We start from the raw sequence: 23945 nt of genomic DNA, 5'->3' as shown, positions 1-23945 counted from the left end.
ATTGTATCCTCAGCTCCTAGAACAGCTTCTGCCACAAAATGAGAACCAACAAATATTTCTGGAATGAATAAATGAATGAAAAAGACATTCCCTCAGCTCTACCTACCATCTTTCAGTAAACAGAACTGAAGGAGGTAAGGTTTTTTGAGCTTCAGTGATTTCAAAGTATTAACAGTCCAAATTAATGTTTTTCTGCCTCCATTGATGCCATTGAAGATGCCAACATGCCATCATGGGCTTCAATTTATTTTTTAACAAGTCTGATTTGATTCCCTTATTTTACAATGACAACAATGAAATGCCTATCTGCATGCAAGATGCCTGCCACACTTTCATTTTATCTCCCACTGTGAATGTGCATGAGACCATATTCAGATCTTCCTTTTCCATCATGTCCTTCCAGTGCAATCAATGAAACTTAAGGACAGCACAAGTCCTTGAAAGATGAAGTAAAAGAACAATAGACTCAGAAGAATCAAAGAGGACCATGTTGATCAAGTGATTCGCCATTTATCATCCTTAGAAAAAGGTTGCTGTATTTCACAGAAGTCAATGCACAGAGCAAAACCAAATACTTGCAAGGTATGAAACTGTTTTTTTCAAATGTAAACATTAGATATACAAACACGTAACCATGGTATTTTGGTACATATCCAGGATGTGGCTTTTCTATCTTTTCATCCAGAGCCATTATAGTCATGCTGATTTATTCTATTTCAATACAAAACATTTCTATTCTTGTTTTTTAAAATAGCATATTTTTCTTCCATAAAAAAATGTAGCTTACAGTTATTAGCCACACACAGTGCCTCAGATCTTCCTTACTACTTTAAGGGATAGGTCCCAACCCTTCCTCCTCTTGGATATCTCACTCTCCTTTCTACTTCCAATAATCAGAAAATAGTTTTTGTATTTTACAGATTCATTTTATCAGGAGCATCAAATATAGAGCTGTTTGCTTTCATAAATAACTGGCAGCAGAGGGTCTCTGGTCAACCTCTGTTTGTTGCTGTGGCAAGAGAATGCCAATGTCAATGGGTGAGTTTGTATCTAGGGATGTTTATTATTGGTCAGAGCTGCTTTCTGGCCCTGGTCACAAAGGACTCAGTTAGACCAAGGGCAAGTTTATCATCATGTCTAAAAAAATAACTCTAAATGATGGATCTTCTTCATATTAAAAATGCCAAATTTTAAAATATTTTATCTACTTTGAAAATATATGTACATAAAATCATCACAGTTAATGCTTACAATAAGAGTTAAAAGCAAAAACCCAATAAAGTAGAAAGAAAAAACAACATCAAACATACAACCTTCCTCTCATTTATCAGATACGTAACAGAAGCCAGTATATTTCTATACAATATATCTACAGGGTTAGCAAGTGATCTTGCTTACCACACATCCTGCAATTCAGAGAATACTAAACAACAAAAGAAATGTTACCTTTCTGTATATTCTTTCCCTTATTTTTAAAATATTTCTACCTACTGAGAATCGTGTGTGTGTAAGAGGGGTACTGGGGATTAAAGCTCTACCACTGAGCGACATCTGCAGCCCTTTTTATTTTCTGAGACAAATTCTCACTCAGTTGCTTAGGACCTCTATAAGTTACTGAGGCTGTCCTTGAACTTGTGACCCTCCTGCCTCAGGCTCCCAAGTGGCTAGGATTATAGGTGTTCACCACCATGCCCAACCTGAGAATCTTTATTTTCAACCATGGATCCATGCCAAAGTCCCCAGGGAATGTTAAGACACTGATATTTTGTCCCCTCTCCCTAAAATTCTGATTTGATCATCCGGTGGCAGAGAAATCACTAAAGCTTCTAAAGGTCCAGGTTGTCTCAGCCTTCTCCATCAACCCTTTGCCTCCTCTCACATGGTGAATATTTCTCCTCTGAATGTCTTTGCAAATATTTCACATTTGAAGCCAGTATGGAATCTCTATATAACCTGTCCCCTGAACGAGATCAAAAAGCCCTTCAGAGCTGAAACCATTTCCTACATATCTCTTTTAATTCTTCCACAGTGCCTCTATAGTGCCAAATATATAAGACAGTAATATTAGTCACTATTTACTCAGAGTCTATATTGACCCTCTTGTAGGCAGCATTAGTATGCCAATTTTGCAAAAGAGGAATACAAAACCTTCAGAGAAGTTAAGTAACCTGTCTAAAATTATATAACAAATAAGTGGCAATAATCCTTCACTCCAGGACTGTCTTGACACCAAACTCTTCACTCTTGCAAAACTGCACCATACCATCAACAGACTTGTCATTGATTGAGTTTTAAATAACCTGACCTTTGATTAAATATTTTAAAAAACCAAACAACTATTTGTATCAGTATGGAGGCTGCTGAAACGGTGGTTAGATAAATAAAGGTAAGACCAACAAAGGTCCAATGTACTTGGTCTTGTTTATTCATTTGGCCAAAATAATACAATAAATAGTTTACAGCCTCTGGTTTAAGAACATTTTTTCTGAAGCTGCTGCAGGAGGAGTATTTCAATAATAAACCCCTCCTTTGCCTTGAAACAAATGAATTATGCTAAAATACTCCATTGTATTTCTATGAAAAAAATAGTTTTTAAGGTAAAAGGAAATCACCATGTAAGTTGATAATTTCTTCTGGGGAACCTTCACTCTAGAAGATGATTTGAGGAAAACTACAACCACGGTACTCTCACATTACAACACGATAGCAGGTAAACATTAGAAGATGGGCTCTCCTAAGCAGACCATTCAAAATATATATATATATATACATACACACATAGGGACTGTGCTAGACAGTTGGGAAAAGAGACTTATAAAACTTAATTGGAATAATCAGGAACAACATATTTCAATATATTTTAAGAAATATGCATGTATAAACAGAACCAGGATTAAATGATGACAACTATAGAAACACATGCTTCTTGAATAGTTTTACCATCTTGCTTATTTTTACTACTTTCTTAAGATCTCCTCTTAAAAAATAGGTAGCTAAGCCACGTGTGAAATTCCTAGCTACTGAAGTAATTATCAAAATTCACTTTTGTCCAAACTGTGTGATGCAGCAAACTATTAAAAGAATATGTGCAAATATTAAGCAATTTTTTCTTGTAACTTAACATTTTTTTGAAAGAATTCATTCTGCAAAAATTTAAGCCTGCAGCATAGAAGTTAACAGTGGCATGGAGACAAGGGGTTAAGGCTTGTTAAATAACTTCCTTAAAGTCTCTTAATAGTGATGTTCATACTATTTCCCAAGACAGCTACTACAGAAAGCCACAGACTCAATTTACAAAAAGGCAAAGCACCAAAGATCCCTACATTGTTTAAGATTTAAGAGTGTATTCACTTTTTCATTAAATTTTGCAGTTTGGAATACAACCCGACTCACAAATCTTTAAAATTGGGAAGGGGATTTTAATTAAATATACATTAGCACCAATTAAACCAAGAAGCACATGGAATTTAGGTACAAAGTTCACTTAACATGCACTTGGACAGTGTATGCTTGATGTGCATTTATTGTAATCTGCAATTTTGAAACAGAGCTGAAAAGTACAAATAAAAGGGGCAATTTAGCAAGCCACTGAGTTCCTAAATAGATTTTTTTTAAAGAAATGTCATAGTACCACTATTTCATTAATGACACAACACACAAATTACCCTTCTGAAATAACCACAAATCACTCCAATAAAACATACCTTTAAGGGACACACAGTTACACGGCGTGTAAATTGTTACAGGAGACAAAATGGCGGCTACAGGAAATGCAGTGGAAGGTTACAAAATTTCTAAGAGCAGAAGTGGTTTTGAAGTAATAAGTAGAAACAAAAAAATAACCTAACCTCCTCAAGATAACCACTAGAACCAGCCAGAAAGAGCTGCTATGCTCTGTGTGAGGAAGTGAACGTAGAGAGGGCTGGAGACCTCTCACAAAGGAAGTGAATGTCTAAATCTGGTTTTACGAACCATCTCATTTAAGTCAGACGTGTCTCACCTGGCACATATCTGGCTTTCAGTCCTCAAATAATATTTTATATATCTATATGTATATATCTATATACTCAACAATTGGTGTGAATATAAAAATGTAGGTCATCTTCAACTAGAAAGGGGGAATGTGTTTTAAAAATAAAGCTTTGTACATACTGTATGATTTTAATTGTATGAAATTCTAGATAGGGCAACATTAGAACCACAGAGGCAGATCAGTGGTTGCTTCAGTAGGGGCTCTGGGGGCTGGGGGCTGGGGTCTGAGAGAGGAGACTGAACGGGCATGATTTAAGTAGAGGTTAAATGACTATAAATTGCCCAAATTTATCAAATTTTTACACCTAGAATGGGCAATTTTTATTGTATGTAAATTATACTTCCAAGAAAATGATTTTATAAAACAAAGATTTTTTTACTTGGGCTGAAATTTTCAGATTTTTGAATAGATTTTTTTTTCCCCATCAAAAGCATCCTACTAATTATGGTTAAGTTTCCAGGTTAGCCCTTCTGCTCAAATACGAACTACCATTTGGGTGAAATTGAGTAGCCTGGAAGCCCTCTAAGTTGAGAGGGGTCAGAATCAGAGTCCCACTGGGTCCTATTTACCCTCTAAGCCCCGATTGGCTCAGGGAGAGAGGAATATTATGTCAAAAAGCAGACAGAGCTGGGCGCAGCGGCACATGCCTGTAATCCCAGGGCTTGGGAGGCTGAGGCAATAGCATCGCAGGTTCAAAGCCAACCTCAACAACTTAGTGAGCAGTTAGTAACTTAGCAAGGCTCTGTCTCAAAATAAAACACAAAAAGGGCTGGGGATGTGGCTCAGTGGTTAAGTGCCCCTGGATTCAATCCCTGGTACAAAAAAAAAGCAGGCAGCTTTATGAACTGGTGGATGGAGAATGTTATGTGGCAGTGAGAAGACCTAAAGCCAATCAGGAAGCAAACACATTGGCTGGACACTTCTACACTTGACCATTTGCTAAGTAAACCTGGAACCCATACTTACTAGTTGAAGAGAGGGGAAGCCAGATGTACTTATGCTCTGTCGATGGTACTGGCCAAGGTTTGGTGGGAGGGTAAACTGTTTCCTTATTTCTGCTGAAGAATACCTTGAATTAAAATAGAAAAATCTAAATGAAATGATCATTTTTTAAAAATCATAATAATTATAGGTGCAATCTCTGATATCATGTTATAAAATGTGTCTTGGCTGGGTAATAGTCAGAATTGTCTTAAATTACCCTTGGTCACTATTAAAGGACATTGTAGTTTTGTCTGATAATATAGACCCTTGAGAAGTTCTCAGGGGCCAGGATGCCTGCAATTATGGCTACTGCCCAGGACTGACTGCAAAAGGAAGAATTCAAGACCTAAGAGAAAGATACAGGGCATTTGATTCCTTCTCTCCTGCCATTCAGAGGGGTTAGCTCTATATGAGGATGTCTGATCTCTGACTAGAATCCTTTAAACCCTGATTTCCATTTTGGTCTAGACATTCTCATTCAAGCAGCTGAACCTGTTGGGTTGGTTGCTTGCTATACCAGAGAACCCAGAGAACTGTTATAGGAATCCTCCTACCTCCCTGCAAGCACTTTAGATGCGACTTGTAATTCCTAAGGACTGTATTTTTTCCAAACTGCTCCTATCCTTTGCATCACTCATATTGACATTGCTGACTCTTCAGCCAATGCCTCTGGTAGTCAGGAACCACAAATATGACAGAGTTGTTCTACATCATCTACCTAGACCAGCTGGCACAGACTACAGGCCAGTGAACCCTGTTTACAAACAGGTTGACTTCTGGGCACTTGTTTGTCAGTCATTTGTTTGGAACTAGGACCACATTGTCTTATGATATCATTATGTGGGTGGTTAGATTCTCAGGTTAGTTCACAAAAAGTACAATGAGGGCCAAAGCATACGATATTTATATCACTACTAAATATTACAAGAAACTAGCGCCGATTACTAAGGATCAAATGAGGCCATATATTTGAAACGCACTTGTGTATCCCAAACAGGCAGATATAAATTTTCAATATAATATTTACTGAGATATAAATAAAACTTATTATATTTCTCCATGATAATGTGTAGGGCATAATTTCTACGTACTTGCATGGTAAGGTTTCTGACATGGTCTGCTTGCTCCCAGTCTTGTGATAGGCTGAGAAAGGCAAGAAACCCAGATTCTGGCCCTACTTTTGGCATCCATTCTCCATCCACAAGAGCATCCCAATTTCCTTTCAAAATGCCCACTCATGTTGTGTGCTGCCCAGGTAAAAACACAAACAGAAAAGGGTGGTTACCTAACCCAAGGCAGGGCCATCATGCCTCCTTACCAGGGTTCTGAATGATGAATGGATGCGAGAACAGGAGAAAATGGGAGAATGTGGAGCATATGGTGATTTCTCACATTATGATGTCAAGGACTTTGAAACCCCAGAGGAGGTTACAGCAGCCAGCATGAACTGCACTCCTTAATTTCTCATAGCATATTTTTATTTAAGTTTCAAAGTGTATGTAAAAATACTAATATTAGGAGTAAGTACTCCATTAGCCATCAGGGTAATGCAAATCAAATCATAAAGACATGCCATTTCATGATCACCAGGATGGCTATAACAAAAAACATGGGCAATAACCAACTGGGGTACTTACACGTTGTCGGTGCAAATGTAAAAATGGCGCAAGTATTTTGGGAAAAAAATCTGGCAGTTCCTCAAAAAGTTAAACATACAGTTTCCATATATCCAATCAATTTCACTCCCAGGTTTATACCCAAGAGAAATGAAAATGTACTTCCACACAAAAACTTAAACATGAACATTCGTGGCAGCAGTACTCACATCAGCCCCAAAGTGGAAACAACAATAACATCCATCAACTGAGAAATGGATAAATTAAAAGTAATATTACAATGCAACTTAACAATGTAAAAATAAAAAAAGGAATGAAGTACTCATACACACCACAACACGGATAAACCCTGAAAACATTATCCTATGTGAAACAAGCTAAACCAAAAGGCCACATATTGTATGATTTCTTATATGAAATGCCAAGGATAGGAAAATCTATAGAGGTAGACAATAGATTAGTAATTGCATAGGGTTGGGGGCACTCTAGAGGAAAGGACAGTGACTTCTAATGGATATAAGATTTCTTTTTATACCAAAAATGCTCTAAAATTGACCACGGTGATGGATAAATAACTCCATGAACATATTAAAATCATTGAGCTGTACACATTAAATGGGTGAACTCTGCAGTGTGAATTATATCTCCATAAAGTAGATAGATATACGTTGCATGTGTGTATAAGTATTCCAGCAAGAAAGAGCAAAACATTGTCAAATCAAGTGTGTCAACTAGGAATGAAGGAAAATTTCAGATTTTGTCACTAAGTGCTTAATAGACTGATTCTAATTGTAAGCTGGATAGCTGCCAATTTTTAAAAAATCAGATCCGATGGCTGTCCAAAGCAAAAGTTCTGACTCTCATAAACATCGTATCTTGGGCTTGGCATCATCAGAACTCTAACCACCTCTGCAATCAATTTATTTACTTGAGAAGATAAACATACCTCACAGAGGGCCAAGATAACCAAGCAAAGGCCCCTGCCTGACCTTTTCTAACCTTCAAGATGACCTTTTCCACAGACAAGAACGACTTCTCCAGGGACTTCTGCCTCCAGGTTCTTCCCCAAGACCTCTCAAATAGAATGTTCCTGTTTCATGGCCACCCTAAACCCTTCCTTTAATAGACCAGAGTGGTCTGTCTAAAGTGGGACTGTCAGAAAATGTTCAGGAAAGCAAATGACACCGGAGAGGATCAATGAGGCAGGGGGAACAAATTCTTGCTTTCAATATGAAGCAAAACCTATTGTTTCACATGAAGGCTCCATCATTTTATATCTGTCATAAAATTAGAATACTTCTACTCTCTATTCCTTCTTATCTAGGGTCAACTGGCATTTCAGCTCCAATCTGTCACGTAAGAGTTTCCTAATTCAGTGTTACGAGATTGATCTTCTCTGACATTTCAGGTCTGACTCTACACTAAGCACTGATCCTATTTCCTACCCACACAGAATCAGTATTCAAAAAGGCAGTTAAGCCTGTCACTTTGAAACTGTCAAATACGGAGGCAAATCATCCTTATAATGAAAATAGTGAGTCATCCCACACACACACACAAAAAATTGTTTCATATCCCTTAAAGATCTTTTTTAAAAACAAGTTTTTAGTTGTCAATGAATCTTTATTTTATTTATTTATATGTGGTGCTGAAAATTGAATCCAGTGCTTCACACGTACTAGGCAAGCATCTTACCATCTAGCTACAAACCCAACCCCTCCCTTCAAGATCATGAAAATAAAATTTCTCTTGTGAGGTCCTCCACAGATATTAAACTAGCAGAAATAGGCTGGAATAATAAAATTACTCATTGGTCAAGTAGTAGAGAAACCAGCATGTCCCAGATCCCCAGAGGGGTTGTTTATTGGTTCAGTGTCTCTGGAAGGTAATACTGTAATATGCAAAAAGCTATAAAACTGCCATTACTTTTTTAAAAAAAATCTAACCAGCTCACTTTGGAGAATATATCCTCTGGAATTAATGCAAAGAAAAATATAATTTGAGCAGAAATGAACATAAGAACTCTATTTATATGATAGCAAATAACTGAAAACAACCCAAAATTCCAATGCTAGGGAGACCACTGACAGAGCAAATAATAGCGAGAAACACAAAATATACTATTTTTCCATATAAAATGACAAAAATATGAATTAGGTTGACCTATGGAGAATGCATATAAGATTAGTTACAGGTAAAAAAAATATGAGGAACAGAATACAAGCACATTACAATAAACAGATCTCCTGCACAAACTATGGAGTTATGTCCCAATAAACCCATCATAATTTGAGAATGTTGTAAGTCCAAAACACATTTAATTCATCTAACCTACTGAACACCACAGCTTGGTGACAGACCAAGTGTGTATCTATTAAAGTGTCTCACTTGTTCCCCTTCTGATCATGTGACTGGCTTTGAGCTGCAGCTCACTGCCCAGAAAGGAGAAAGCATCCTACTGCATTAGCCTGGGGGCGGGGGGGGGATCAAAATTTAAAATGGAAAGTATAGTTTCTATGGAACCTAACTGAAAAGTTACATGTGCATATTGAACATTTACCAAAATTGACCCCATGTTGAATCACAAACCAAGTCTCAAGAAATTCCTTCTTTTTACCATAGTAAAAAAAAAAAAAAAAATCACAGTCAGGGTCCCTCGGTATATAGAAATATACCAAAGGATCAGAATTCCTTTCAGTAGCCATATAAAGGGAGCTTATATTACTACCTCATGCAGTTCTTCCTCCTGTGAAATTGCTTAAGTTCAGAATTTGTTTAAAAATGCAATGATATAAAATAGCACACAGGCAGGGTATGTTACTTGGAATTTTGAAAAGTTATATAAATGTCAGTTATTAAGTTTACTAATATGGAACTTCAGTCTCAAAAGAACACGTAGCATCCCAGGGTCCAAATCAACACTGTTCACTCCTCCTTTGGTCCTAGTGAAGGGGAATATGCCTACACAGAAAAGAGCAGAGCAAGAGCAAGAGCTCACACAAAGAAGGGTTTATTTCCCTCTTCATTTGATTCTTAGACTGAATTTGACATGTCCAAGATAAACTTCATAATTCTAGATTTACACCATGATAATATTCCCTTAATGAGCTGAGATACCATAATTCTAAAACCTCAAAATAGTTTATAAATATTATCTTCACAAAGTTTACTGGAAGGGTGCCTTGGGGTTTGTTTAACATGTCAATATCCATAATGGGGAGTAAGTATGGTGGTGAGCGACTCACAGCAGCGAATAGGGAGAGAAGCTGTACATTTTTATTCAGAGCAACAGGTAATTGTGATATTCAACTGGACTAAGATCCAGTGAACTAATCATAGACTAGAGCTTGCACCATTTGCATCAAACCATTGGCTGCTTAACAAAGAATGCAGATTCCTGGCCTCTATCCCAGTTCTTAATTAGCATCTCCTGTGGTGTGGCCTGGAAAACTGCATTTTAAGGCAACAATCCCAGGTGATTTTTTGTAATTAAAAATGCCCAATATTTACTTAAACTGCAAATCTGTGAGAGAATGGTTGGGTTCATTCATACATTCATTAAACATTAAGAGCACAAAAAGTACCAGGCCCTTCACCAAGTGCTGGGGATTGAAGTTGAAGTAGATGCTACTCTTGCCTGTATGAAACTCAGTGTAATGCATGGTGGGAAGAGAGAAAAACCTGTATGTAATATCCAGACATGGGTATAGGTAAAAGCTATTTTTTTTTGCGCAACACCAGATACTCATATCTACCAGCAGACAGATAATTGGTTAATTATAATACAATAAGTATCATAACATAGTATTATAATACAGGAATGTGCACGGTTCCTTGTGAGCAAACAGGAGGGAGTTACTGATTCAGACATGGAATGCTTAGGACATTTCTGGGATGAGGAAACTTTTCAATCATATTTTGGAAAAGAAAAAAAAAGTAGAAGGAGGACTGATGGAAAAGAAAACAATGCATTTCAAACTTTTTTTTTTTTTAACCAATGACATCTAGACATCAGGTTTCCTCATTCCTACTTCAAGTATTTTAACTGTCATGCTGCCCATTTCTTTATAATGCATACCCCTAGAAGAGCAAAGAAGAGTGAAAAGTCAGGGGCACAGTCCTGAGGCTTGCCTTTCACCAGCTGTTTGAGTTCTAGTCCATTAGTTAGCAAGGCTGGGTCTCACTTTTATTCCATGTAAACATAAGGGGTTGGACTATCTGATCTCCTGGGCATCTTGCCAGCTGTCACTGGCAAAGATGTGCAAGAATCTCCAAGTGGAACAATCAGAACCACAACCCACACTAGCAGCTGTGCTAGGAAAACATGTGGCCCCAGAGGGCTTCTCTCTGGCTTTCATCCCTGAAAGAAAGTTATTTCACTATGTGTTGGTTTACTCAGCAGCCAAGTGTGGGAAGGATTTTTAAAGTGATTCAAGGAACAACCGTATCTCTAAGTATTTTAAGAGGTTTGGGGGACACTTTTCCTGAATGTGGCATGCTTTAAGTAGTAAAAAGGAGAGGAGTAAAGTAAAGTAACACCTGACTATAAAACCCAACAAACACAAAGTGTAAAGTGAGAGACAGTCATAAGTAATAGTGATAGACATTTGTGGGTGGTATATAAATGGATGTACCCACGAACGGTTAACTAAACCTTGCAAATAGCTATTGTTTGGGGGAATGGAAATGATTTGCTCCAAATAAACAGTGAAAGAATGTTAACCTCAAATCTCCTGAATTGCAAATTTAGGGTAATGTAGCATTAAAAAAAAAATCAAGGTTTAAAAATGTGTTGTATGTGGAAAGACTAGCTCTGAAGGGTGTCAATATCAAAGGGTTGGATCATAGCACACAGTGTGAGTAAGGTGTGCACACACAGGGCTGGCTCCAGAGTGAGTGGTTCCTGGAGCCTACTTCGTAAAAGTCTAAATATATATATGTATACGTTTACATATCAATTCACATATATCCACATCTGTGTGTGTGTGTGTGTGTGTGTGTAAGTAGAGTCTGGAATGAATTCCTCAAAGTTCTTTAGTCCAAGACCTCATAATGGATTATTTCAGGTTTAGAGTTCCTCATAGTTTCCATCTCTTCTTAAACAAATACACCATAAATGTACAACTTCTATAAAGCTGATTGAACAAATGGAAACATGACTAGAGTTTTCCCCTTATGAACAAGTTGTGAAACTCCAGTTTCTTCCTCACAGGAAAGTCCCAAAATCCTTTCACCTGGAAAATTCCTCTGAAGAAAGAGAGACATTTATTAGATGCATTAAGTGTCTGAGGGGTCCAGTAGCAATCTTAGAGCAGAAGGATGACTCAGTGTCCTCAGCGTCTCTTTAAGACATTTCCTCCCCCCAGCCTGTATGTAGCATCATATAAGTGAGTTCCCTCCTGGCATAATCTCCACGTACTGATGAAGCAACATAATCACCTAAAAAAACACTTGTAAAGGTTGGGTGTTTTTTGTTTGTAGCTGCTTTGATTAAAAAAACAAAACAACAACAACAACAACAAAAAAAAAACCAAAAAATGTGTATGTGGGGGAGCGGTGGTTTCCAGAAAAGCAAGTTAAGACACAAAGCTGCAGATCTAACATATGTAAACTGAAGTCCCAAAAGAGAAGGAGGAACAAAAGTAACATCTGAAGAAATATTATTCATTAAAACATCAAATATGCAAATTCATAAGCTCAACACCCCCATCAGAATCAACAGAGAAGAAATCAAATCTACACACATTATAGCAAAATTGTTGAAAGTCAAAGAGTAAGAATTTAAAAACATTCGGGGAAAAGACATTAACCTCAAAGTGTAATGGTAACACTGATCATCGACTTCTCAATCAAAAAAGTGAAATCCAAAAAACAAATGCAATGATATTTTCAAAGCACTGACAGAAAAAAATACCAATCTAGAATTTTCTACCCAGTGAATATATCCTTCATAAGTAAAGAAGAAATAAAGACTTGGCCATACAAACAAAAACAGAGAATTTAATACTAACAGAGCCATATTAAAAGAATATTAAGAATTATTAAGAATATTTAATATTAAGAATATTTGAGTTCTAGTCCACTAGTTAGCAAGGCTGGGTCTTACTTTTGGACAGAAGATAAATTATCCCAGATGGAAGCACAGAAATTCTGAAAGCAATAAAGTACACCAAAGGGGTAAACCCAAATGATAACAGCTGTATGCTTAGAAATATAAAAATGATGACAATGTGGAGTTTGAAATACACAAAAAGATATAAATTTAAAATATAATCTTCTACATATGCATATAGGCTAAATCGACTTTTATAAAACTGGATAAAGCATCAAAATAAAATACCAAGAGAGAAAAACTGTATGTAATATCCAAACATAGGTATAGGTAAAAGCTATTTTATTTTTGCACAACACCAGAACCTCATATCTACAAAGTGCTCTATCAGTAAGCTATGCCCCCAACCTGTAGGGTATTCTATTTTTATTCTAGTACGTAATATGTTTCGCATTTCCAAATGTAGAAGTATGAACAAGAACACTGTAAAATGTTTTTCTCCTACTCTTGTCTGCCAGCTATACAGTTCCCTTCCCATCAACAATCCCGGTAATAATTAGCTGGTACACAAGCAAATACATTTATAGAATCTTTCTCTCATTTAGAGAAAATGGGCACATAGTATTTGAAATTATTCTATGCTGCAGTGTCACCACTAGTTCCTTTTTAATTACAGAAGAGTCTTCCATTATATGCTACAATTTGTTTAACCTTTTCCTAGCGACTTGCAATTTGCGTTTTTCATGAGGGCTTTCAGTGGCCTCACGCTTGTGTTTTTGTTTCCACAGGTGCCTACATGTTCTGTTACACAGGTGAGCAATACTTTTTAGTCTTTTTTTACATGCGACTTTCCACCAGCACAAATTGCGCCCAGAGAGTGCAAATTGGTGCCACCACTCTGTAAAATCATATGAAGATTCCTCAGAAAACTTGGAATGGAACCACCATTTGACCCAGTTATTCTACTCCATGGCATATACCCAAAGGACTTAGAATCAGTGTCATATTAATGATGACACAGCCACATAGATGTTTATAGCAGCTCAATTCACAATAGCTAAGCTATGGAACCAACTTAGGTGCCTTTCAACAGATGAATGGATAAAGAAAACATGGTATAGATACACAATGGAATATTACTCAGCCATAAAGAAGAATGAAATTATGGCATTTGCTGGTAAATGAATGGATCTGGAGACTATCATGCTAAGTGAAATAAGCCAATCCCAAAAAATCAAAGGTCCAACGTTCTTTCCGATATGGGAACGCTAACACACAATAACGTGGGGAGGGAGGGAAGAATGAAGTTCACTGGATTAGACAAAGGGGAATGAAGGGAAGGGAGGGGGATGAAAATAGGAAACACAGTAGAATGAATGGGACGTAACTTTCCTATGTTTTTATAAGAATACAGAAGCATGATAACTCCACATCATATATAATCACAAGAATGGGAAGTTATACTCCAAGTATGTATAATATATCAAAATACATTCTACTGTCATGTATATCTAAAAAAGAACAAATTAAAAAAAAAAAAACAAATAGTGTTCAGAAAGAAGTGCATAGGTTAGTTCACACATACATAAATACCTTTGTGGAATAAAGTCCTAGAATTGGAATTGCTAAAACTGGGTAAAGCATCAAAAGAAAATAGCAAGAGAGAAAAACTGTATGTAATATTGCTAGGTCAAAGGGCTTGTATATTTGTCCTTCTTAGTAGTTTACCAATTTTCCTTAGGAGCAATATACGAGAATGTATAAAACAATTTCATCAGATTAAAGAAGTTGATGAACTAATTGGTTATTCTGCCTATTGTTATCTGTAACTATCTTCAAGAGTCAAAATCTGTCACCCATCTCCCTAGTAACCTTCCATCTAGACTACCAAAATGGCTTTATGAGCTGCCCACAATGGAGAGGTTGTAATCCGTGGTGTTAGAACAAACCCACACAGCCTAGCTAAAAACAACAGAACCACCCTCTCACTTGCACGAGCACAAAAGGCCGCTCATTTACTTTGACTCTGACTCCTCTTTGAAGGGTTTCATCTCTGAGGAAAACCCAGGTAACACAAGCTCTGGATAGGCCAGTCACACATCTTCTTGAAAGCAGCTCCTGAACCATCCATGAATTTGTGGGATGAAATTCTGCCAGCTGCATAGAATAAAACTAGGAATACTTCTGGCCTAGTTTTATAAAGAACATTCCAATTATTGGGATTGTGGAAGGTTGACAAGTCTTTCAAGGAAAACAGAAAAGGATGCTACTGTTTCCTGAGTGTTTACATTATGCTGAGCCCAGTGTAGAGCACACGGTGAGCATGTCACTGAATCCATCCAGCGACAAACCAGGTTTATCACCTCCATTCAACAGATGCAGACCTGGGGGCTGGAAATGTCTAGACTGAGGATTTGAAGCCAAGTCTGCCTGACTCCAAAAACCATGCTTCACTAGGCTTGTTACACAAGCTTCAGATTTGCATTTAAATCTAAGCACACTCTTCAAAAGCATATGGAAGGAAAGCTTATTCACAGTTACACAAAAGAGGTAGGGAGTTTTTTCTCTTCTCTTTCCTCTTTCCAAAATATTTGTTCTGTGGTTGCCATAATTTATGACAGAAATTACACACACACACACACACACACACACATTTTAATCTACCATGAGAGTACGTTAAAAGTCTCTGGAGGGTTCCTTTCATCATTGTTTGGTTTCTAAGTTCTCCTGGAGTTTCAAAATACAACATATTCTCTACATATTTAGAACCCTTGTACCCACTTCTAAATCAATTAAACTTAACATATGTTGTTCGATGATATTGATTAAAGACATCTTTTTTTTTCTTTCTCACTCTGATCTGGGTTTTACCCAAGTTATTTGTCTCAGCATGACCAGCTTCCCAGCCAGTTTAGAGGTCTCAGGTTCTGCATTTATGAAACGCTCTACAATGGGACTGTTTTCAGAGCAGGGACATAGCAGCATCTCTGTGTGACTTGGGTGGCTTCATAAAGACCTGAGAGCCCTCCGAACTCTGCTATTTAAAATGACTGAGCTGTAATGTACACACACTTTTTACCTCAAGAGGAAGTGGAACAATTAGTCCTTCCTTTTCTGTGAGTTTGCTTTGTTAAACTGTAGAACTTACTGAGGTAGCTGAGAGAGAATTTTTTTAATTGATTTTATTTTTTAAAATACACAACAGCGGAGTGCATTACAACGCATTACACTTCCAGAGCACAATTTTTCATATCTTTGTATATAAAGTATGTTCACACCAATTCGTGTCTTCATACTTGTACTCCGTTTTTTTTTTGCATTACAATTCTTTTATTACACATATACAGCACAATTTTTCATATCTCTGGTTGTATATAAAGTATGTTGACACCCAATTCGTGTCTTCATACATGTACTTTGGATAATGATGTCCATCACATTCCACGAGAGAGAGAATTTTTTTTTTTTTAGAAAAAAATAATTCTTGAACATAGGCTCAGCCTGTGACAGACAAAGACAGTAAGTTGAAGACAATAAGGTAATTTTTGTCTTATCCTCATACACATTCTCAATTGTGATGGTTCTCAAAACGTGGTACCTAGACCAGCAACATCTGCAAATTATCAGACTTTACTCCAGATGGGGATGGGGCCCATCTATCTTTTTTTTTTTGTTGGGGGGGTACTGTTGATTGAACAAAGGAGCATTTTATCAAAGCTACATCCCCAAGCCTTTTTATTTTTATTTTCTTTTAAGACAGATTCTCGCTAAGTTGCTGAGGCTGAGCTTGAACTTGCAATCCTCTTGCCTTGTCCTCTGAGGTTACTGGAATTATAGGTGTGCATCACTGTGCCTGTTCTAGCAATCTATTTTAACGAGTCTTCCAGAAGATTCTGATTGGCACTCAAGTTTGAGAACCACTGATTTTTTGCTAGCAGACAAATATCATTTCTGCCTGCTAGCCCCCTTTCCCTTTCCCCATCTCCCCTCAGTGACTTAGGACTTAGTCATCCTTCCTCAGCCTAAATAACCCTGCCTAGAAAGTTAATTGGAAGATTAAGATTCTAACAGTCATCCAATTAATGATGCCTGTATTTCCTACTTAGCTGGATTTAACTGTCAATATACCCCCACCCAATCGCTTCCTCCATTCCCTTCTGTCCTAGTCCCAAACTACTTCCATCTTTCCTCAAAATTTATTTTAGCTTGGCGAATGGGAACAAAGAAACTGCATCCTTCCCAAGTTTTAAAGCTACTAATTATTAACTATTGTTTACTTTAGGAAAAAGCTCTGAGGTGAGGTGGAGTCTGAAGTTTGGAAGGTGAATATTTGGAATGACAGAGAGCAAGGTTAGGAAATTTAAAACATGAAGAGAAATTCTTATTTGATTATAGGCATGAGCCACAGCGCCCAGCCCTTAGGAATCTTATATTCAGTGTGCATTGATGCCTGTGCTTCTGCCACCATTATTTTGTGTTAAGCATTGCCCTAACCAGTGATCCTTTAAGCTCAGAGTGGTTCATGACAGCAGATGCTAGAGGCAAGTAGAGGTGGAGATGGTGGAAACAAGGGAAAATTGCTGGGGAAGGAGAGGTACCCAGATGGAACCCAGCTAACCAAGTTTAGTCATTTACAGAGCACAGGAAATCACCCTTAGGCTTCAGAGTTTTATATCTTGATGGGTTCCAGGAATCATGCACAGTGTGTAAAGGCAAGTCTATACTCATAACAGCTCTCCATGGAATCAGTAATATCCCCATTTTACAGACAAAGATACTAAAGCAGGGAAGAACTGGGAGACCAGATGATGTTCTGAAACAGAACCTGGCTGACTTACAGAACTGAGTCTTCCTCTCTCAGGATTTTTGCCTGGATAGGCATATTTATGCTCACTCAGGTTCAGCGCTCATCCTCTGCCAGGAGCAAGGCCTAGGCTTCTGCCAACATTTTCCAGGAAGCCATTATGTCCTTTATCATTTCTGGAAATATTATTTCCTGCTGGGCTTAGAAAGAGCCTCATTCTTGTGTTCTGTCTACAACCTGCCAAGAAAATCCTAATGCTGTATCCTTAATAAAATTTCCATCAGGGTGTGAAAATGAGTTCTTTAGTTATCCCTTACTGAAGTGTCGGTCATGTTAGTGTGATATATATGTGGAAGTAAAAATCCTTCAATCACTTCTTAATAAATGAGAGTACATTCTGTGCACTAAATATTCACGGTGACAGCATTATGTATTGGTTTCGTTTCTTGCAGCACTTGGGATTGAACCCAGGGATACTTTAACACTCAGCAATGTCCCCAGCCCTTCTCATTTTATTTTGAGCCAAGGTCTCTAAATTGCTGAGGATGGCCTAGAACTTGTGATCCTCCTCCCCCAGCCTCAGTGAGTTGCTGGGATTATAGGCATGGGCTGCCACATATGGTAGGGTATTTGTTTTGGTGAGATTGTGAGGCCTGAGTTATGAACCAATAAGTTATTTTAAGTCAAGAATCCTAGCTAACACCAATTCTCTAATGTTTTTGGAAAGGGGTATGTTATCTAGTATTTTTCCTCATATGTAACATTTGAGTAATGCTATACTTATTTTATTAAAGAATAGCAAAATTGATATTGATGGGTATCTATTAATTTAGTACTGATAAATGATAAGTGACTAGAGGACATGAATGGTATACACACGTGTGTGTGTGTGTGTGGGTGTGTACTTTTTTCAAGAAACATGGCAAATATGAAGATTATATATAAATTTATTTCTTTCTGTACTAATTGATTCACCCAATATTACCCACCTTAAAACAGTCAAAAGAATTTCAGAATCTTTAGAAGGACGACCTAAAGACATTCTGTTGAGACTCCCAGAAAATTATTCAAGATACTGATAATTGGGAACATATATGACTGATAATCTTATGTTTTCCTTTTTCTGCATTCTTTCTTTTTGTTTTCCTTCCTTTTTCAGAGAACTTAAAGTCAAGACCTGCTATTCAAGTTAAGATTAAATCAGGAAGGCTAACTTTAGCAGATATTGAACACCTGCCTTTCTGTCTCTGTCCTGGAATTCTTTTTCCTCCAGCAGTGATGCTAAAACTTTAGCATCAGAAGAATCAACTAGGGAGCTGGTCAGCCATGAAGATTTCTCGGCCCCACCTCTAATGATTTGGATTCATTGGTCAGAGCACAGCCAGAATCCATATTTTAACAACCCCGGGAGTTCAGATGCATTTTATCTAACCACATTCAGAGAACAAGCAAAGACTTCCTTGCAAACTCAACACCAATGGAAAACCTGATTGAGAAATCTACCTTACCATTAAACCAACTTCAAAATTCCAGGCAATGATGCATACTTGGTGCTCACTCGGATGGAAGTCGGAGAAGAATGCATGCCAATGTGGTTCTGTCTGTAATTTCCCACTTCCTCCACCAGGGAAAAGATTTGTCCATAATGCAGCAAGGTCAAGATTCCCAGGAAGCCCTAAGTAAAGCCTCACCATTATGTAAACAAGTTTTAATAAAAAAAATTAAGAATGAGAAAAGAGAAAGGAAGTAAGAAGGAAGAAGGAAGAGAAGGACTTTTATATGAAAAATAAAAGAGACATAATACTGCTCATTTATAAGTGGGATGACGTAGAATGTAACTGCTAAATGATTACTGGGTTTGCTTCAGAAATCATGCACTCAGCTCAGCCAAACACACTGGCCAATAACCAAATAGTAAGAGTTGGGAAATACTCATTTTCTGGCCTAATTTTCTCTGAAGAATCCATGGACTTTTACAAAGTTGGTCTTTTTCAGAAATCTTAATCTATATAAAATCGTGGAATGGAATTATCTCTCTCAAAGCCATCTTGTTTACCTAATTCTTCTTCAGCCACTGGCACACCCACCAAGAGTTTGCAATTCTGCTTAGGTTGGGCTTACTACATTAAGAATACAATATGTTGATATCATGGTTCCTATTAAACTGCTCTCCTATGTGGTTCCCAAATATTAAGCCCCAAAAGAAAAACACTTTCCTAAAAATAGCATCCCCCCTTTTTAAAAAATCTTCAATGAGGCAGTAACACTTAGCTTTAGCTTTCAGCAGTTCTAGAATACTTTGTTTTAAAAAGCTTCTTGCATTTGAACACATCTCAAAATCTTGGGCACACCCTCTTTCCTAATGCGTAAGCAGATATTGAACACCTGCCTTTCTGTGGTTATGATCCCAGAAGATGTTCAAATGCTTTTGCTTCAGGTAACTGTGTATTACACGGGTTAAGATGAGGTTAATCCATGGCAATTAATAATAACGCAATTTTAGAAAAGAAAAACCCAAATCCAGTTTCTGAAATAAAGCTATAACACCAGTCAAAGAGGCTGGGTGGTGGGTGCAAAGACAGTATCTGCACAGCTCTTGCTCTGGTGGCCCTTTTGGCCCACGGCACCGTGCTCCCCACAGGCAGGCAGTTGAACATGTCTCCAGCTTTGTCAGTTTCTTGTATCAACATAACTTCTAGGGTCTTATGAAATCTCACCTTCCCATTCCAGAGCCTCACTTCCAATGAAGTATGCAAGAAAAGTCAACAAATGCTCAAAGAGGCTAGGGACTGTTTAAAGCCTTGCAAATGGTAAAACTGGGATGAGAACTGAGGTCTCTTAATGCTCAGGAAAGTAGACTGTGTCTTTTTCCTTTAAAAGGCTGCTTTAAGTGGGTACAATATACAGAAATCTGTGAATCATGATTTAAAGTGGACAGAAATGCCTGATCAGCTGTAATTTGCTATGCAAATTAACATACAAAACACAACATAAAAACATAACATACATAACATAAAAAACGTACAGCAAGTGATTAATGATTAGTTAAATGAGAGACCAATCTACAAACTAAAACCTAGTACAGTGTTAGGTCACTACGTGAGATTAATATATTCCACCTAATCTCTTACAGGGACACTGAAGAAATGAAGCTCAGACCACCCTGTGGGACTTACAGAGCTGAGGAAGATAATGGGTCCCCCCAAAAAGCAATGGTGGGAATAGGGATTCAGTTATCTTCCAGGAGGGATGGAGAGCAAAAAGGATAAAATTAGCTTTTTAAGGCTGGTCTCAGAGAAAAAGATATTTTGAACCAAACCTTGTTCAAGGACAGAATAAAGCCCCTTGTGTTTTGGGTCACCCTAAAACCAACTTCACTCATTTACTAGTTTTCCTTAGATTAGGAAGTTAAAACTCATGTTCATAACAAAGCCATGTAAATGTATGCAAGAACATATATACAGACATTCTTTTTAAAAATAAGCAAATGTAACAAGAAATTATCTTCAGTGTCCTCATTTTATCTTACATAGTAATCATTTTCCAAGGAATGATAACCATAATTAAAATCCTGCTTTATGATCTGCTAATTGTGTGATCTTCGATAAGTGAGTTGGCTCAGCTAAATAGATGGTAGGGTGGAGGCTGAGGATATAGCTCTGTTGGTAGAGTGCTTGCCTCACATGCATAAGGCCCTGGGTACAATCCACAGCACCACAAAAAAGACTATGGTGTGGGCAGAGACCTGAAGACACTCAGGAGGCAGTAAGCAAACTATGCAAGCAGCAGAAGCTATGAATAAGCAGAGCCATGAGCATGAAGGACGTCAGCAGGTTTGGCAGTGGAGGAAGGAGGAACAGGTAGAGACGCCCCCCCCCCCACCCTGCTCAGTCCCAAACCTGTCATGCTGTAAGAACAGCCCTGGTGCTGAGGGTCTGATGGCTAAGTAGCTTCCTGTTCTTACTTTTTGATATATCCTTAAAATAATTCACCACTATCTGAGTTCACCTGAGTGTAATTATAATCCTTATAACCTGGAAAAACCTAGTATCATCCCTACTATTCCTACAATTAAGAAAGTGAGTCCCACTCAATAGTGCCTTCATTCTAAGTGGGGCTGCCCTAATTAGATCATTTAATCCTCACAGCTCTGTGAGGTAGGTATTATTATCTCCACTTTATAAAGGAAACTGAGGCCAAGAAAGGTTAAGAAATTTGCACAAGACTTTACTAGTAGGCACAGAAAAGGAAGGAGACAGAGATAGCCCTAATGAAAAACTTTATCACCCGGAACATCTCAGAAAGCTTCTAGAGGAGTTAAGCTTCTGGTATTTTCTTTCCCCAGGAGTTTAGCAATGTAAGCTCAGCATGTGAAGGCTTAACCAAGACAGGACTTTAAACTTTACCCCAACTCCTTAAAAAAAAAAAAACAACCAAAAACAGGTTTTGGCCTGTTGCTGACACTATGAACCCAGCTCCAATATTATTAAACCTTTCATGGATAAGTGGTCCTGGAACACACTCCAAAAACAATCCAAATGGCCATATTAGCAATGGGCAAAAAAATTTAAGAGCCATAGTGAAAGATTGGTTTTTCATGAGCTATCATGTGCTTTTTGTGTACATCTTTTGTCTCTTTGTGTTATGGCGAGGAATAAATCTCAAGCATGAGAAAGTAAAGCCCTTTCTGATGTATTTCCTCTTTTTGGTAAAAATCATGCTTCCATTACCACACAATAAAAAACACATTTGACACCTCCCCAAATTTCCCTGTGCCCCCTTTTTCTGTCTTTCAAAATTGAAGCCCTTTAAAATCTGTTAAAGCTCCAAATAGTTTCCTTGGATGTGGGACAGGGAGGGAAGAAGAGACACCTGATACAGAAATTTTATTCAAGGTCTTATTCCAGATCTTTCCTTATATGATCTTAACAATCACTCTCCATCCCTGGACTCCTCTCTCCTTTCTATAAACTTGTTCTACTTATTCCCATAAGAAAAGAAAACCTTCCCTTCACCTTGCCTTCAGGGGGCAGTGACCTGCCTCAACCTCCCACTGCTCCCTTCTCCTGACCACTAGGCATCTGCTCCCTTCACTTTGTCTCCCTCCTGAACCAACATTCTCAGGCTTCCATTTTCCCCCCTCTGCAAAAGCTGATCTCGAGATAGTCACTGACCCTGGACAGCCAGTGACCTCTTGCCAGTCTTGTTCCAACTTGATCTTTCTGCTGCATCAGATGCTGTTGACCTTCTCCACCTTCAGGGAACTCCTTCCTGGGAATATGCACCTACTAAACTCTGCTATTTGATTCCAGTTCTTCAATAGGATATCCTCCCTTTTAGGCCCCTTAATTGTTTTTTTTTTAAAACACTAGTACTTGAAGATATTTGGGGATTAGCCTGGAAGGTTCAAGGTAAGAAAATCTTGTTCCTAAGAAATGGGAAGTGTTAAAGAAAGAAAATAAAAATAAAAAAGAAGTTGTGGGAGGGGAAGTCAGTATTATGTGGTATTCAAGGATCATGTTTTGATGAGGCTACTGTGAATGTTTTCTGTCAATTTATTATTGTAATTTTATTTTAGAAGAAATTAGTGCCTTTAGTTGTTTCATTTCTTCAAGGAACAACGTCAAAGCTACCGAGATCAAAACCACCCCTTTTGGTCATTTAGATCACATGGAAAAATTTTCCCTAAAGAATGCAGAAAGGAATTTCTATAAAGCAATTAATTTATCCTCTTTCGCTTGAGTGAAAATAGTCGCACATGAGCCTTGGCCATTTCCTGTCAGTTTAATAATAAACAACCCATCCCTCTCTTGCCCTCACATCTTGAGTCCCACATGCTCCTAACAATAGGGTAAATGCTTATGCCAGGACATAAGGACAACTGAAAAGATCCTTAGCATATGGAATATAGATAAGGAGTTCACATAGCTATAAGACATGGCTCCTTCTTACCAAGCCTGTGTTCTAAAACGAGGGATAGGGCTCTTGGGCCAACTGCAATTTTATAGAGCTTTCAGACTGTTATGAATTGTCTAGATGCATAATTAAAAGTAATAGTATATCCTTTCAAGGGCCAACTATGGCCTGGCAGATGTGAAACGCTCTGACCAAGTAGGAACAGGGAAGAAAGGCTCAATATCGTATATTAAATTTTTGAAAGGAAATTTATTGAGGCTGTCAGAGTAGTGCTGACAGTATATAAAACATCACTGGCTTTTCTCTTCTCATTTACCTTTGTGGAGTAATAGTCTGTAGTCAGAGGCAGGCTAAGCCTTGGATGGTGACTTGTCTTTACTGCTTCACAGAGTTTATGGTCTGGCAGGAGAACTCAGCATGGCAAATTGGGGGTGATGGGAATGCTCTTGGGCAGGCAGTTCTGTCTCCAAAAGTCACGCCATAGGGTTCTCTTTGGACCTGAAAGGTTGACAGTTCTTGATATCAACCCTCAATTTTGGG

General features: G+C 37.9%; 1 protein-coding gene across 6 annotated transcripts in view; it reads right to left on the bottom strand.

Moving 5' to 3' along the window:
- Dock8 (dedicator of cytokinesis 8) overlaps positions 1 to 23945 on the bottom strand; it is a 232118-nt gene that overhangs the window by 182721 nt on the left and 25452 nt on the right. For 3 of the 6 annotated variants that reach the window (XM_046459388.2, XM_046459390.2, XM_046459389.2), the window contains exon 2: positions 5000 to 5102. The exons of 1 other annotated variant lie outside the window; for it this stretch is intronic. In XM_046459388.2, the coding sequence (XP_046315344.1) occupies positions 5000 to 5102 (103 nt within the window). Of the gene's footprint in view, positions 1 to 3704; positions 3838 to 4999; positions 5103 to 23721; positions 23883 to 23945 lie in introns of those variants that run through there. 2 more of the 6 variants (XM_046459391.2, XM_046459392.2) reach the window with 2 other exon arrangements.

This window comes from Marmota monax, unplaced genomic scaffold (genome assembly GCF_021218885.2).
Source record: "Marmota monax isolate L192 unplaced genomic scaffold, Marmota_monax_Labrador192_F-V1.1 WCK01_AAM20220418_F8-fsc00059, whole genome shotgun sequence".
Lineage (NCBI taxonomy): Eukaryota > Metazoa > Chordata > Mammalia > Rodentia > Sciuridae > Marmota > Marmota monax.
This window is presented reverse-complemented; position numbering and strand designations above follow the sequence as displayed.